General features: G+C 39.5%; 1 protein-coding gene across 10 annotated transcripts in view; it reads right to left on the reverse strand.

Annotated features, from left to right (window-relative positions):
• Positions 1-16260, reverse strand: part of CLIP1 (CAP-Gly domain containing linker protein 1) — a 771076-nt gene that overhangs the window by 298126 nt on the left and 456690 nt on the right. For 6 of the 10 annotated variants that reach the window (XM_078667562.1, XM_078667565.1, XM_078667566.1 and 3 more), the window contains 2 exons: positions 13007-15325; positions 8506-8643 (listed from right to left, as the gene is read on the reverse strand). In XM_078667562.1, coding sequence (XP_078523688.1) covers positions 8506-8643; positions 13007-15325 — 2457 coding nt within the window. The remainder of the gene's footprint in view (positions 1-8505; positions 8644-13006; positions 15326-16260) is intronic. The other 4 variants (XM_078667570.1, XM_078667568.1, XM_078667567.1 and 1 more) reach the window with 1 other exon arrangement.

Here is a 16260-nt window from a genome sequence, read left to right on the forward strand (position 1 = left end):
TTTTAACCATCTGTAATAATTTGCTTTAACTAGCAAAGAAGACATGCACTATGTTTATTTTTCAGTCTCTGCTGTAGCCACTGCTAGGAGCTGACCACAGACACCAAAAACCAATCTTAAGTTTGTGGGTGTTTATAAATTCTTTAAAAACCATTTCTAGCTGTACAAAAGATGAACAGTTGCCTTGGTAATTATCACTAACTAACACAGGATGTACAATGACTGACATTGGTTTAAAAGGTCCCTTACACCTGATGTACGATTGAGAAAACCCTGGCAAAAGTAACATGGTGATGGAAGGACTCAGTCACAAAAAGGTAACTAACTGTAAATGTAACTCACATTTCCAAGTAGAAAATAAAATGGCAAAAAGTAGGCAGCATTTTTTGTCTCGTAACGCGTCTTTCCTATGTTATAGATGGACAGGAGTATCAAATTGATAGTTACATTCACAAGTGTTCATAATTCGTTTCAAAAAGTGAGATTTGTTAAATTATATAAAAGTAGAATTTTACAATGTAGTCCTTCAATACATATGAGAAGGCCGGTTTTAAAAAAGACACGCCAAAAGAATATGGCTTATAGTCAAGCATCGCAAAGCTCTTATCTTAGGGATGAGAGAAACTGATTCTTCTATTTAACATAATTAACCTGGGGAGACAAACCACAGCGAAGGGACAAATGTCTCTCAATGCAGGCAGCCATTCAGTAAGAGTAGATCTCCCAGATGTGAGTAGATGTCAAAGAAGTGCTTAATTTGGAACAGAATAAGCTCCAAGCTCAGCAGTCCGCAGCCGGCACTAACAAAGGACCGGGTGCCGAGTACCAAGTTTGTGTAGCCTTGATTCCACATCATTTCTCTTCAGTGCCCCTTTAGCTCACTTGTGCAGGTTCTTTTTCACCCCCCTCTCTCCCTTTGTCACGGTTTGTCCTTCTTTACCCTTTTTGGGATTTTCCTCTTTCTTGCTCTGGGTCAAAGTCTCTTCAGGAAAAGTAAGTGCTGGTTCCCACAAATGAGTACAGGTGAGCCCCACCTGCAACCACCGGCTGAAATTAAGCACTGCGATCTCCTAAGACAAAGGCCCTTTGGACACACCTAGTAGACAGCTCTTAGTCAAGAAGGCACTGCGAGCTCAGTCTGAGGGACCAGGAAATATCTGCATCATTGGTTTGGAAAAGGTACATTCCTCCTGGCCTCAATGTTGCTTTGATCAGGTTGAAGGTTTTACTGCTATCAATAAGTTCTCAATTAAGAGCTCTTGCTAAGCTCATCCCACCTAGTGATCCCTGCTATCATTAACTGTTTAAAAATGTGCTGCAGAAACAAACCACCCTCTGCTACTGAAAACTGCCTAGGGGAAGTCGCTGAAGTAGTCTCACACTGATCAATGAGCCATTGAAGACACCATTTCCAACCTCCATATTTCCATCCCTTTCAAGTGTTTTTCAATCAGAAGTCATGGAACTCCACCCAGCCAGTGCTTGCACCCTCCACCAACTTAAAAGGTTTTTGGGGTAGGCATTTATTTTTTTTACCTGGTCCCTAAATCCTCTCCACCCTTCTCTGTCACAACTGTCTTTCCTTATACTTGGTAACTAAACTTTGTGGGGAAGGGTGGTGAAAAGTGCTTTACCTTGACCCTGACATCCCCCAAGGATACAAAGGTGCACCTTGTGAAGCGGAAGAAGCCCTGTGTGGAAACTATAACACAGCCATCAAGCATGTAAATGTCTCCAGGCTTTTACAAGATTTGGCAGGTGAGGGAAGGGATCTGAAATGTGACTTTCCGTCTAATCATGAAGATGCATCAAGAAGCTCACACAAGAAGAATTGCAGAGATCCCAAACGCAATCAGATAAAGTGTTTTAGATGTAACCCTACAGCTCGAACAATGGGATAGGATGGCACTTCTCCAACACATGGCTTTCAACCTGATGCAGTTAATTAAGAATGTAGCTGCCTTTAAAGGCTCTGGACTTTTTCTTTGACTTTTAGCAGCATGGATAAAAAATAACTTGCTCACATGTCCGGGAAAGCATGCCAAAGTGGATTATGTTACTTACCCTGCAAGTATGTGTTCTTGGCATGTAGAGCTGAAGATCCACATGCTTTGCATACTCCTGCCATCTAGTGTTGGGTCAGGATGTTTGCAAGTTGTTTTTCTTCGAAGAAGTCTTTCCCAGTCATGAAGTAAGGTGACTTCTCCTTTCGGTGATAGTGTGGGGAGGAGGGAGGGTTCAAGTGAATCTACATGCCAAGAACAGATGCTTACAGGGTTAGTAACAATCTGTTCGAGGCATTTGTGCTGTATATACACATGCTTTGCATAGATTGTATAGCAGTATTTTCCCAAAGTGGTGGCTAACCAGTGGGTGTTGTAGTAGTTTGAAAAGGTGTTTTTAGCACTGCTTGTCCTACATTAGCTTGTTGAAGTGCTAAAACATCCACATAATGATGTTTGGTAAATGTGTGTGCTGTAGACCATGTAGCTGCCTTACATATTTCAGCTATATGAATGTTCCCTAAAAAGGCCAATAATGCTCCTATCTTGCGAGTGAAGTGTGCTCTAGGAGATCTAGTTAAAGTTTGTTTAGCTTTAACATAGCATGTTTGAATACATTTTACAATCCACCTAGAAATACCAGATTTAGAAATAGGATTTCCTTTGAGGTGGAGCAATGTAAGATAAAATTGTTTTTTGAAAAAGTTTTGTCCTATCGATATAGTATAATAATGCCCTTTTAACGACAAGTGTGTAGAGCTCTTTCTGCTACTGAATCAGGTTGAGGGAAGAATACAGGTAACTCAACTAAATGGTTAATATGAAATGCAGAAACCATTTTTGGAAGGAATTTGGGGTTTGTACGAAGAACCACTATCTTTATGAAGTTGAAAGAAGGGTTCTTATATGGTTAATGCCTCTAACTCACCAACACGGCTCAGTGAACTGATAGCAGTTAGAAATACAACCTTTCATGTGAGGAATTGTGATGGACAATTGTGTAATGGCTCAAATGGTGGACCTACAAGCCTTGAAAGAACAATGTTAAGTCTTTGTCAAATGGAACATTTAAAATAGACTGTTGAACCTCTGGTTTAAACCCAGAGATTCTGAGCCATGCACATCTTCTAAGGAGAATACTGGTGTTAATTCCCCTTGCGCACATCTGATGGAGGAATTAGATATTAATTTTCCCTCTTGCACTAGTTCCTGACCTTCTTTTTTATATGCCTCTGGGAGGTGTTGGATGAGCTCCTCCATTTTGTCCCAGTGAGCTCGATCACATCTCGCAAATAGTCCTTGTGTGTAGGGAATGCGCCAATGGTTGGCGGATTGGGCAGTTATTCTTTTGCCTAAAGCATCAATTAATTTAGACTATTTGTTTGGAGGAGGTGCAGCTGCTGTAGTTTGTGAGTTTGCTCTCTTTCAAGCTTTGGATACCACTAGGGATTCTAAAGGCAACTGCCCTTAATAAAAATTGGGTCAGATGGTGGTGACTTGTATTTTTTATTGACCTTACGTGTTAATATACAGGCACCTACAGGGTCTTTAAAAATATCATCAGCATGTCGCATCATGCCTTTTAGCATGGGTAAACTTTGAGTTGTTCTGCGTGTAGAATTTAGTGTTTGAAATAGAAAATCCTCCTCTAAGGATTCCTTCTATAGTGTAACTCCAAGGCATGTTGCTACTCTTGAGATTAACTCCTGGTATGCTGTGTTGTCATCCTGAGGTGATGGTTGTGCAGGATATAAATCAGGATCACTATTCATAGGTTGATCAATATTATAATCATTCCATGGATCTATTGGTGGTAGACTATTGTCATCTCCCTCCTCTATATCAGTCTGTGTAAGTGGAGAACCCTGTGGTGTGATATTTAAGGGGGTTGAGACTTGTAGTGGTGTAGGTAGAAGAGGAACTGAGGCATAGGGTAGAGAGGACTTGTAGCCATGTCTTTCTTCTTTTTTAGAAGAATTTTGTAGCTTGTATCCTCTAGAACAGTCTTTCTTTTGGATGGTATTGCGCCCTAGGCCAAAATATGTCCAGTGTCTGGATTAATGTAAATTTTCTTTTGTTTAGGGCCCAATTTTTCCTTTATAAGTTCCAGGATATGTTCCGGAGGTTTTTGAAGGCTATCTTTTGGTTTCGGTGCCGAGCTGGACTTGTCTTTCTTAACCTTTGGAGCCAAAGCTTTCAGTTCCGAGGGCGTTTTGTTTCAACTCGAGCCCGAGCTAGAAGGCTTAGTATGCTGTTTTGGTGCCCAGCCGAAGGCAGGGCACTGGAAGCAGTCTCTCGGTGCCGAACCTGTCCCAAAGAAAGCTTGTGACCCAGAAGCCTTTTGTTTGGTGGAAATCATTTTGGTGGGCAAAAGGGCTTTGTTACTCAAGGCACCCAGTCCAGCTGGAAGTTCTTCGGACTCTAAGTCGATCTCCAGTTCTGAGTCAGATTCCTGGATAGAGAAGGCCTCCTCCTCTTCCACTGCAGACACCTCCATTTCCTTCTGTTCATATCTTCCCAGAAGATATTAGTTGTGTAGTCGATGTTCTGCCGCTGCATGTCCCTATGTCGAGCTTGACAGTCCTATAAAGTCTTTTTTGATTGGAACTATCAACAAGCTTCGCAATCTTCTTCCTTGTGCTCAGGTGAGAGGCACAGGTTGCAGATTGTATGCAGGTCGGTGCACGGGTACTTGGAGTGGCACAGAGGACAGAACTGAAACAGAGTCCATTCCATCGGCAGAAGACTGGATGATTATGAGGGAGTGGAAGTCGACCGACACGGCTAGGCCTGAAGGCCCACAACGACACTCTCTGGATCGAAAATGGACGTTTTCTTACTTTTTCGACACGCAGGAATAAGGGGACGCATACAAAACAATACCGATGAGGATACAGTGGGTTGAGCACTGAGGGGATAACAAAGAGCGGTCTTGAATCGGAGCACCGCAAACCACGTCCGAACCCAATGGCGGAAAGAAAAACAATCTAACAATGGAGTTGATGCCCATGAGCACTATCACCGAAAGGAGGAGTCACCTTACTTGGTGACTAGGAAAGACTTCTTCAAAGAAAAACAACTTGCAAACATCTGGACCCAACACTAGATGGCAGGAGTATGGGAAGCATGTGTATCTACAGCACACATGCACGAACATATTGTTGCATACAGGGATGACGCATATAAACTGTGACACAATGGCTTCACCAAGCTGTTTCCTTGCTATCTAATTAGAAAGAAATTATTGTTGTATGTGCGCAGATGACCCACTGTGATACTAAAAATATAGGACTGAGTTCTCCTGGGTGAACCAAAAGTTCAAGTGAAAACCATATTCAGAATAATGTGCAGGAGAGTGCCTTCCCTGGCTAAGTACTGTGTGTCACTACTTGTTCAGATAGGGACAAATATTTTATAGACTGTACAGCATCGGGGTCTCCAATGAGTAGCTTATGAGCTACCAGCAACAAGTTCCAGAAAGGAGCTCAACGAAAACCGATTGAGCCCAGTCGAAACCAAGGGAGCCCAACCCTGCATTTAATTCAGAAGTTGTGGAGCTGAGCACCATCACCTCCTGCACATTGCAGAAGAAAGGACCACTATGCTTGAGTCAGACTGACTGGCAACCAGCCAGAGAGTGAGTGAGAAGTGAGAAATGAGAAAAAGAGAGACAACTCAGGAACTCCGACCCAACACATCCAAATGCTGTACAGAAGGTACCAAATCCTCAAACAGTCACATTGTGTGAGTACAGAATAGAAACAGAAAAAAGCGAGTGATAGCCGGTGTGGAGTAGCTTGAATATGCATCTGCTAGATCAGACTGGATGTGCGCAGGAGAAACCCTGGTGCCAAGTAGAGATGAAGCGTAGACCAGCAACTGTCCACCTTCCTGCAGAAGGATGAGTCTGAGGTATGCCCACATACAGCTATGTGCGTGTATACATTCATTATTTATGTGTGAGTAATTCATGTGGTGAATTCTCCCTGAAAGGCAGTGCCTACACCCCCTGGCAGCAATACGTGGAACTAATAGTGGCATCTAGTGGCCCTCATGGCATACACGAGTCACTTCTGGCACAATAGTGGATATTCCTGACTTCGTATTGGCCACAAGAGGCATAAAAGTGACCATGGTACACTAATGTTTACCCTTGACATATGTAGGCTATTTTTGGCTTAACTGTGGCTACTGCTGACATAATAGTGCTATCTTTGTTGTATTGTGATAATCCTTGACCTGAGCATGTCCACCCCCGACCTAGGCCTTCCAACCAACATAATGATGGCCATTTTTCACATACAGTGGCCATCCCTTTCAATGTGGTGTCAGGTACTGGAATGAAGGCAACCATTAATCACATCCCATAGGAATAACTGCGAGAACTCCTGGCCAAATGTTGGCTATCATACACATAATGTGGTCATCTTTGACCTAATCATGGCCACCCCAAGCTCTATGATACCCATTTTTAAGACTGGGCATTCTTACCATTAAGGTGACCTTCGCTTGCACAATGCTGACCTTGATATAATAATAGCTAACCTTGGTGTACACTGGGCAACTTTGGCATTATGGTGGCCAATCCCAGCATGGACATGTGAGGTAGAATTGGTCTAAGTGAGGCAAACGTATATGTGAGTACTTGATGAAAATAACACAGTAATATTTGAGGACCAAATTCACATTTAGCAAAAATAAAAACTGGTATGTTGAAGTAAAAATGTGTTTCTTACAGAAAAGGTGTTTTTTTCTTGGAAATTCGGAAGGTTTCCCTAAAATTAAAGACCTGAATTTGATAGATACATTTATGTTTTCAGCTGCGTATACGCTGATGTTGTTCGACAAAAAGCTAGCATTTCCAAAACACACTTAAAGGTGACACTTAAATGACAACTTCTACTAATCTCAGCAGGGAACACAAAGCAGCCCCGCCAATTTTACAGGGTCAGACCCCCAGGGGACAGTGTGAAGCACTGCTGCTTTTGTTACTGGGGACTGATATTGCAATACTGCTGCAAAACCGGCCCCCAATAACAAAACCGGCCATACACACCAGTGCAAAACCAACGCACACCCTTCCAGCCTCCCGGGAAAACACCTGATGCCCGCTATGGCCAGTATAGCCCCGGAGCTGGGGAGACTAGCTGGTGATGTTATTCCATTGATGCAAGAGGGCACTTGCTAACATGACATATTTAATTACTCGTGTTATGGCATTTCCTGCTCAGAATGTTTTCTTTTATACCATGAATGCTTGCAATCATGTGTGGGTAGTCAATCAATCAATCAAAAATACTTCATTCGGCATAAAACAATACCATAAAAAGTACAGTATTAAAACTGATTTCTCAGGCTGTCACTATCGGTAATCCTGAAGGAAGGCCATTGCTATGGTAATTTTGTCTGATGTAGTAACTACTGTCCTACTGATTATATTTGTTAGCAGGTGAAGGTATGCTGGTACGAAGTTGTTCATTATAGGAGAATTCATGGCTTGGGCTTATGTCACTCAATGACTGCTTAATTTTTAATGACGAAGAATACACAGTTGTTATGTCCTTTGTGAATGTCCTAGAGTCCAAGTAAAGATACCTGGAAGAGTCTTGAACGAGCAGTGAAATAGTCTAACCAGATATCTTAGGTGGTGCTTGTGACAGGGATAGATAGGGACAAGAAATAATTTACTGTTGATATGAAAATACCAAGTCAATTCCAGGCATACACAATGCAAATTCAAAAATAGATTGGGATTCCTGTTTGCACATAATATAACGACAGACATCGTAGATGTTTTTGTAACATGGTCTAAACCACAATGGCAAAAACCTATCAATCTTCATAGATTCATATTCTAAATTGCAGGAATTCATTTTGAAGTAAAGGCGTTAAAACATTGGATTGGCCTGGACTATGATCGGGTCGGTGTTTTCTGACCCGTGAGCAAACTTCTGTTTTTGCATTGTATTGAAAATAAGTGAAGCCAGCGACCTTGTAGCAAAGATTGGTTAAGATCAACTGTCCAGTTCAGCTAGTGCCGCACTGCCACTGTGTGGACAGACAACGAAACAGGATGTTTTCACATGTTTCACACTATTTACTTGCTGCCTGAATTTTTAATGGTTAAATATAATTAAAGGGTAATGGCATCTGGATTACTATGGTACACTTGGGAACACACAGGAATTTGCTAATAGGAGATTGGGGCATTATAAATCTCCATCAAACGTAAATGATGTTTTTGCTTAATTATTTTGTTTGAAATAATAAAGACTCACTGGTCTTTTTCTTGGGCTCTGTAATAAACTATTTCATGGTATAGCAAGCAATACATTGGGTGTAAGCATCCACTGTGAGGTGGATTAGAAAAGGCAGCCTTCAATCATCTTCTACCCAACCCCTAGCAGCACCTCCATCAACGTTTTTCACTGCATCCTGTGCTAAAAGGAATGTTCTTCGTTTACCCATAAAAATGAAAACAAAACAAATGATTTCCACTTACTTCATTCTGCAGCTTCTGGTTTAACTTTCTTGAGACCTCCAGCGAGGCAAGGGTTTCAGATTTTTCTTTCAGAAGGTCCTCTTTCTCCCTGGACACCAGTTCCGCCAACTGCATGGCATCTTCTGCTGTCTTAAAAGCCTAAATGGAAAACAAGGCTTCAAAATGCGTCCATTCGTCATATAAGCAGCATGTCAAGTGTTGTACTTGTTCCCATATTCAGATTGTGTGTCTTACTGACTTTGTTCTAGCAACTTTGACAAAATGCACCCCCCCCCCCCCGAAACCCCCCCCCCCACCGCAGTAGTTATTGTCCTAGTATAGTCTGTGGGAACACTGGGCATGTTATCAATAAGACAACCAATAAAAAAGAACTGTCTTAGTTTCCTTATAACCAAGACCCAGTTTCTACCAACCCAACAATAATGGCCTAATGTTGTAACCGTGCTGAAGGTAGCATTCTAGAGTTCATACTTTCATAATACTTAACAGCCATGGGACACATATGACCAAACAGAATAGGATTCCCTTAGGGTTTGAACGAAACTGAGCAAAGAGGCATATGATATGCACATTTTGGTTCAAACCAGTAAAGCACGCTGCATAAACTTTCAAATTGTAGGTTTCTTACCTTTTACAAAAATAACAATATAATCGAGGACATGTGCACTTAAGTTCCTCATATGCATTCTTTTCATGCTTACAAATTAAATGCGGGCTTCTGCAGACAAGACGAGATTATAAACTAGTTTAAGATTAATCTTGCTTCTACTGTGAAGCAGCTCAGTGTATGCTGAGATCTCCACACTAGGAAATACCCCATTTCTGCTTTAAAAGAAACAGCTGTTTTGCATGTGACATCAACTCAGAATCAGCAGAATGAATATACTACACAAGAACACAGTGCCCAGATACCCCTAAGGGTGACAGAGTTGCGCTTTATAAATGCTGATCGATTGTATGAAGTTGTGCAGAAGTTAGAAATAAGGCGTATTAACCATGCCCTTTCAATGCTGTCACTTGGTACATTTCTTGAAAAATCTTTGCCCATGTTGCCTGGGAATAGAACAATTAAAACTGCAAGAAACACCTGTAAAAAGCAGACATTTTAGAAAAACAATCATCACATTTTAAAAAGACAGTGAATGGCCTACAGCAGACTTGACCCGAGGACAAAGACATTTTGAACATTTATTCTGATTAGGTGCAAAGGAGAATTATATAGAGTTAAAATGCAACGAAAACGTGGTGTAGACATTATTCAGTGGGAATAAAATGGAAGCAAACTTTGCAAAGTCGGTATTGCCACATAGCCAGTACAATGTGCACAACCAGGGTGCTCTGTGTATTAATATCAAATTTAGAAATTAATGTAAAAAATTATTGTGTAACCTCAAAAGTGTAATGTATTGCCCTGGTAACAAAGTCAGTGAGATAGTACCTAAATTCTCTATTCATATCAGGACATGTACTCAGACGATACTGGCTACGCGCTACGCACCCCCACCCTCTTTTCGCCAGGAATTGTACCCTGTGTTGTTGTTGCACTGCCCTACTAATACAGGAGCACGGCATGTGAACTGCTGGTGACTGAAAGGGGACACTATAGATCACAGTGAGATGGTCAAGATATGTAATTGGTCACAGATGTAACAGGCTCTACTCGATTAGCATTTTCTGCCTTCAGATTGCCTCAAGACATTTTTCAGAAACCGAAAGGTGGACAAGGCCTGAATTCAGCAAATAACTTGAATTTTTGTTCACGGTAATTATTGTCTTTTGAACTGATAGAGACAATCTTAGCATAAATATGTACACCCTGCTAACCTTAGGGAAATGGAGGACTTGTATGAAGAAATACTTAAGAAGAGACCTACACTAAAGTCAAAAAGGGGTGCTATGTGAAAAGAAAAGGATCTTTGAATAGGCAGCCAGAGAATTTTTTTTACTGACCATGCTGCCCAGGAGTGTTAGAAAAAACAGAGATCATGGGGAACTTCACCATTATGTTAGGCAACAATAGAGGTAAAATATTCATTTGACATCCAAAGTAAGGGACGCACAATACATAAATAAAACTACTCAAAGAAACAGATTAAGGCCAAGAAAAACAAATTGTTCTACTAGTAACATACTCAATGTTGCAACTTCTCAACAGAGATTAAAGAGTAACTGCCTGACGTTACCGGAGATAAAATCATTTGATTGAGGTGCTCACCCTTAAAGTGCTAACGTGTCATTGGAAGTAGTCATTTCAGACATCGCCATCAAAATAAAAGCTGGTACACAACCAGAGGGGCAGTGTTAAGGTTCCAGCTCAGAAGGAATTATTCGGTGAAGGTTTACGTGGTCATCAAGTAGACACAACACTTATCTTTATTTAAACTTCATATACGACAATTAGATGGCAAGTCAAGCTTAATGTGAGGTTAGAACCAAACATGTATATTATTACTCAATAAGGTATCAAATTTTCCATGTCAGTGGGCCAGCTTGATATTTGGCAATTTTATTTTTGGAAACTGAAGTTCCTTCCGTCAAACAGTTATGTATCCTAGACAATGTGTCTCCTTTCAACTAATATGGCAAAAAAAGAAAGGAGCATAACTGCTCTCTGCAGTAAGATGCATATTGCCAAAGAAATATAGCAACACTGACACTATATGGGCTAAATGAGAAAAGCAAAGCAAAAGCAGCCCCTTCAAATCTAGTCCAGCATGCAGATTGGTTAATCAAAATCGTTTTTAGACAAATGGACCTCAAATGAGCTCAAAGATGGATGGACATACAGCGTACCAGAGTTACAACTATTCAGAAAGCTTTTGTTAAGCTAAAGGTACTGACAATTAAAAGATTTCAGACTTCTACAGAGACAAGTATGCCAGTCGTATGCGAAGCATCCAGGCAAGGTCTACGAATATTCTTCTCTTTGATGACAGGGTTGTTTGAAATTCACATCCAGCTAAAGGAAGGGAGAGTGTCAATCAGCAATAGCTTAGGTAAACACCTAGGTACAAATGTTAGCAAAAGTACCTGCTGAGTTCAACACAAACTAGATAAGGTGGGTGGTCCCTCTAAAAATATGGGAGGCATTCTGGAAAACTTACATGGTTGTCTACAGTAGGATAGTAGTATTTTGATTTCTGTTACAGAACACATCTGGAGTGAAATCTCTTTTTGTCTCTGAAATGTACACCGTGTACAACACAAGATGCCATATTAATATGGGCTGATGCTAACAGGAAGGTGCTCGCTGGCAGTAAACGGATGATTCTAGTAAATCTGTATTTTCACAATTCCGGCAAAGGCACTGGTCAATCTTTGCCATCCTATCGATGGAAAACATAATTTAGCAACAGCTCTCAAATGAAGACTGTACAACCAAAACAATCAGAGAACAAATCACACATTCTTCTTAAAGTCTAAAATGAAAAAGCAGTGGTGGAACCTAAGAACAATGTTTAAAAAGAGAAAACAAAACCTAAACTATGAAAAACATCTACTGATCCACTCAAATTGATAAAGCACCTGGAGTATTTAGTTCTTAGAGAATTTACATCCGAGACCAGTAGAAACAAAATGTTTTAATCACAAACCTTTGCTCAACCTACAAAGAGAACTTAGTGATACGTTTGAAATCAACTACTAAATTTTAAGTCATGATAACAAAGCATGCAAGCATTCTTTGTCTTTAAAACAGTCACAAAAAAGAACTGGTCTTGCAAAAATGAAGGTTTTTATAAACGATTTAAGAACTGAGGTATGTACAGGACAAGATGAAAAAATAACATTTTCCGAAGTATTTTTGCTTGTAGTTAAATATAAAAGGGGGAAAAACAACAGTACATAGAAGAATACCATTATGGGACTGTAACAAGTACCTTATTTCAGAATAGCACAAAGGAAAAAAAACATGCTTGTTTTGAGACAGGGCTTCTGCGCAGATATATGCTTTGGCACATCAGGCCAGGTGCAATCCCGCAGAGAATGTTTGGAGGCTCTTGGTTCTACTGCTAGAAAAGAGAGACTCTGCTTTTCATGGAGGTTGACATGAATGGTCCTAAACATGTGGAAGGAATGAGTAAGTTCAGCCAGTAACAGATTAACTAGTTCTTTTGTGAGTACATGTTTTCTGAGTTCTTCTCACGATAGAGAATTTAGGTAGCAGAGGTTTGCAAATTCAATAGATATTAACAGTTACAATTTACAATAAATTAACAGTTTAAGACTATACTTCAATCCAAAATGCTTTGCAAAGTGCTTGCTTCCAATTATTTCAAAGACAGGGTCTCGATATACCAATGATTAAAAATATAACCAACACTAAAAGTGAACAGAAAATGTGTTAGTGTCAACGTCATTCCAATGCATAACTTAGTAGCTGAGAAATTGAAAAGCACTACAAAGAGCTAATTGTGCAAATTAAAGTGCAGGTACCAAAATTATGTGGAAGTTAGTGTTCAGTGTTAGTAACTAAACTTGGTTCACTTAAAATGTTCAATACCTCAATCCTTTTGGCTGATGTAGAGGTTTGAAGAGCCTCAAGTTCTTTCAAGTTCAACGCAAGTTCTTCCTTTTCTTTCCTTAATCCCTGATGCACTTTCTGCAACTCAAACAGTTCTGCTGAGATTTCAGTTTGGTTTCTAGTAACAAGATTTACGTCTATTAAGAGCTTAGTATTATTTTCTGAAAGCACAGACTTTTCAACCCGAATCTCTTCATTTTCACGCACTAAATCCTCCCTAGAAGTGAGTAAATCTTCTTTTTCTTTCAGTAAAATATTTCTCTCTTCTTCAGTCACCTCATGTCTTCTACGGAGATCCTCAAGGATCTTGGATAGAGAATTGTGACTATCCTGAAGTTCTGAATTCAATTGGATCAATGAAACAGTCTCACATTTCATTTTCTCAATACTAGATGTTAGCACACTGTTTTCACCCAATATTATCTGCTTTTCTTTGACTATGTTTTCCAGCTCACATTCTTGTTTTTCTTTTTCCAATAACAGTGTTTTTCTTTCTGTAAGTAGTTCTTGATTTTGTTCTGTTAGTTCTTTGATTTGCTCTTCAAGTTCTTTAGTTTGTGCTGCCAGCTGTTCCTTTTCTTCAACTGCAAGATCAAATAGATTTTGAAGGTCTGTGTACTTCTGCAACAGACTACTATGTTCGCTTTGAAGACCTTGTGTTTGTTTAACAAGATTTTGCTGCAAGGTTTGAAAATGGTCATTTAGATTTAGATACTTTTCTTGTAAATTGACATAGTCTTTGGTCATTAGTTCTTTTTCGGAACAGTATTTCAATGAATCACTAATCAATGTTTCATTTTCTCTTAATAAAGTACTATGTTCTAACTCTAAGGATGCTTTGGCACTTTGAATATCACCTAGAAGGACAGAAAGACTCTGCTTGGAAGCAAGCAATTTGTCATGTTCTTTAGTGGTCTCTTCTAGTTCACAAGTTAGGTCCTGAATATTCTTTAAAAGCTCATCCTTCTCCTGAACCAAGACTGTCTTTGTTGAGATTTCCTTCAAGTTTTGTGCTTTGAGATCATTTATTTCATTTAAAAGAAAATCTTTATCAGCAATGAGCTCAGCACATTTTGCTTCAAAATGTTCCTTCTCTTTGAAGACAGCTTCACATTCCTTTTCTAGATCTGATAACTTCCGACTTGCTATGTTTTTCAATTCTACGAGAGAGTTTATTTCATCCTTTAATATGTTCTCATCAAGAGCTGCCTCTTCAAAAGACAGTTGGAGTTTTTCTGTAATATTTTTATTTTCTTTGAGAAGATCCGCTTTTTCAACCAAAAGCTTTCGCTCAGATGAGAGAAGTATTTCTTTCTCCTCCACCAGCTGAACCCGTTCAAGATCTGTTAGAGTTCTACTTGCCTTAATTTCTTCAAGAAGTTGAGAAAGACTATTCTTAGAAGTTTGAAGCTCTACATTATCCTGTAAGGACCGTTCAAGTTGATTCTTAATAGCATCAAATTCTGAATGCAAAGCACAATTTTTTATATTTAATGCTTGTATCTCATTTTGAGATGTTTCTAGTTCATCTTTTAAATCTGCCTGTTTCAAAAACATTTCATTCTCTAGGTCCACATGTTTTTGTAGCAGGTCATCCCTTTCACCTCTTAGAGCTGCAGCTTTACTGTCAAGCTCAAGGTGCTTTTCAAGCAGGGCTTTTTTCTCTTCTGTAAGAGCAGCTATTTCATTGACAAGTTTGTTTTGGTTATTTGCTAATTCCTCTGAAGAAGAGGTCAGCATTTGAATAATTTCATCTTTTTCTTTAGCTAGGATATGTTTTTCATCAGCAATCTTTGCCTGATAATCCAGTAGTTCCTGTTTCTGCTTTTGGTATTTTGCACATTCGGCAGCCAAAGCACTATTACTATTTTGAATTTCTTCTAAGCTTGCATTCAAAGTTGTCAGGGAAGTTTGTAAGTCTTCATTCTCCCAGTTAACCTTTAACAGTTCTTGTTTTGTATTTTCGATTTCAAGGAGCAGTTTTTCTTTCTCAGCAATTAATGCCTCTTTATCGATCTTTACTTGTTGTTTTTCATTGTCAGAGATGAGTTTCGATTTTAAAATGTTCTCGTTCTGTGAAATGAGTTCCTCATTGAGTGACTGCAGCTGAGTCTTTTCTTGGTGCAACAAAGTAATCTGTGATTCCACCTCTGTAAGGTTTGACAACATTGAATCTTTTTCTAATTTTAAAGCATGTCCCTCTTCTGCCAAAAGTTCTTTCTCAGATTTCAAACCCCTCATCTCTTCTGATATTAGCTCAATCTCTTTTGTGGCTGATGCTAACACACAGGTTAAAGACTAAAGAAAAGTTGGGAAGAATGGAAAAAAATGAAGTCAAGCAGGCAAATGAAAAAGTGTGGATTAAGCATAAGTGTGCTAAAGCTTTTAAATAAAACATGTATATATTGACACACAAGTTTATGACTATTCAAAACTCAACCAAATGTAATGAGTAATCTACTATTACAAACAAATAGATGTAAAATCATATTTTGGAATATTTTCAATAATTAAAAGATTGCACATGGTCTTTTAGCTTGCTTCAAGACAAAGATCCATTGTATACCTGATCCCTTAAGTAAATTATTGTCTTTTTCATTACCAAAAATTAAATTGGTGCACACAATGGAAATCACAGGACAGCCAGATGTAAACCCAAATTTTATATGGTCTCTTCTGTAATTCTGTAAAGAAACCAATGTCCCTCCACCCTTTCAATCCACTCCTGAACGAGGATAACCTGTTTAATAAACCTCTGAAGATGTAATTGACATTAGTTATGGGAAAGGAGAATTAACACAACAGTGTTTTTCCCTAACTGGAATCTTACGCTTCACTCTTACTCAGACACTCTCCTGGTGCCAGCCACACATACTCCCTGGTAGGTCACCATTGTACATCATGCATAGATGTACCACCATTAGTATACCTGCCCATTCGACAGGCCAACATTCTTGAGCTGTTAAAGTGCAAATCCTGATGATTAACCAGGCACCACTTTTATATTTCGGCCTCGCTGATCATCTGGGATCTTCAACCAGTTTTCCCCAATTAGCAAAAAAGCTCTTTGAGTATTCTGCTGTCTTGTAGACTAGTTTCACTGTTATGAAGTAGGCCCTTAATGGGGTGAACGTTTCTTGTACATGCTGTCCCAATTTTTCAAGCGAGACTCATCTTCCTTGAATTCTTGTAAGTTCACTTCTGACACCAAATGAAAATTGCACGGAACTCAT

The sequence above is a fragment of the Lissotriton helveticus genome, chromosome 11 (genome assembly GCF_964261635.1).
Source record: "Lissotriton helveticus chromosome 11, aLisHel1.1, whole genome shotgun sequence".
In the NCBI taxonomy this organism is placed as follows: Eukaryota; Metazoa; Chordata; class Amphibia; order Caudata; family Salamandridae; genus Lissotriton; species Lissotriton helveticus.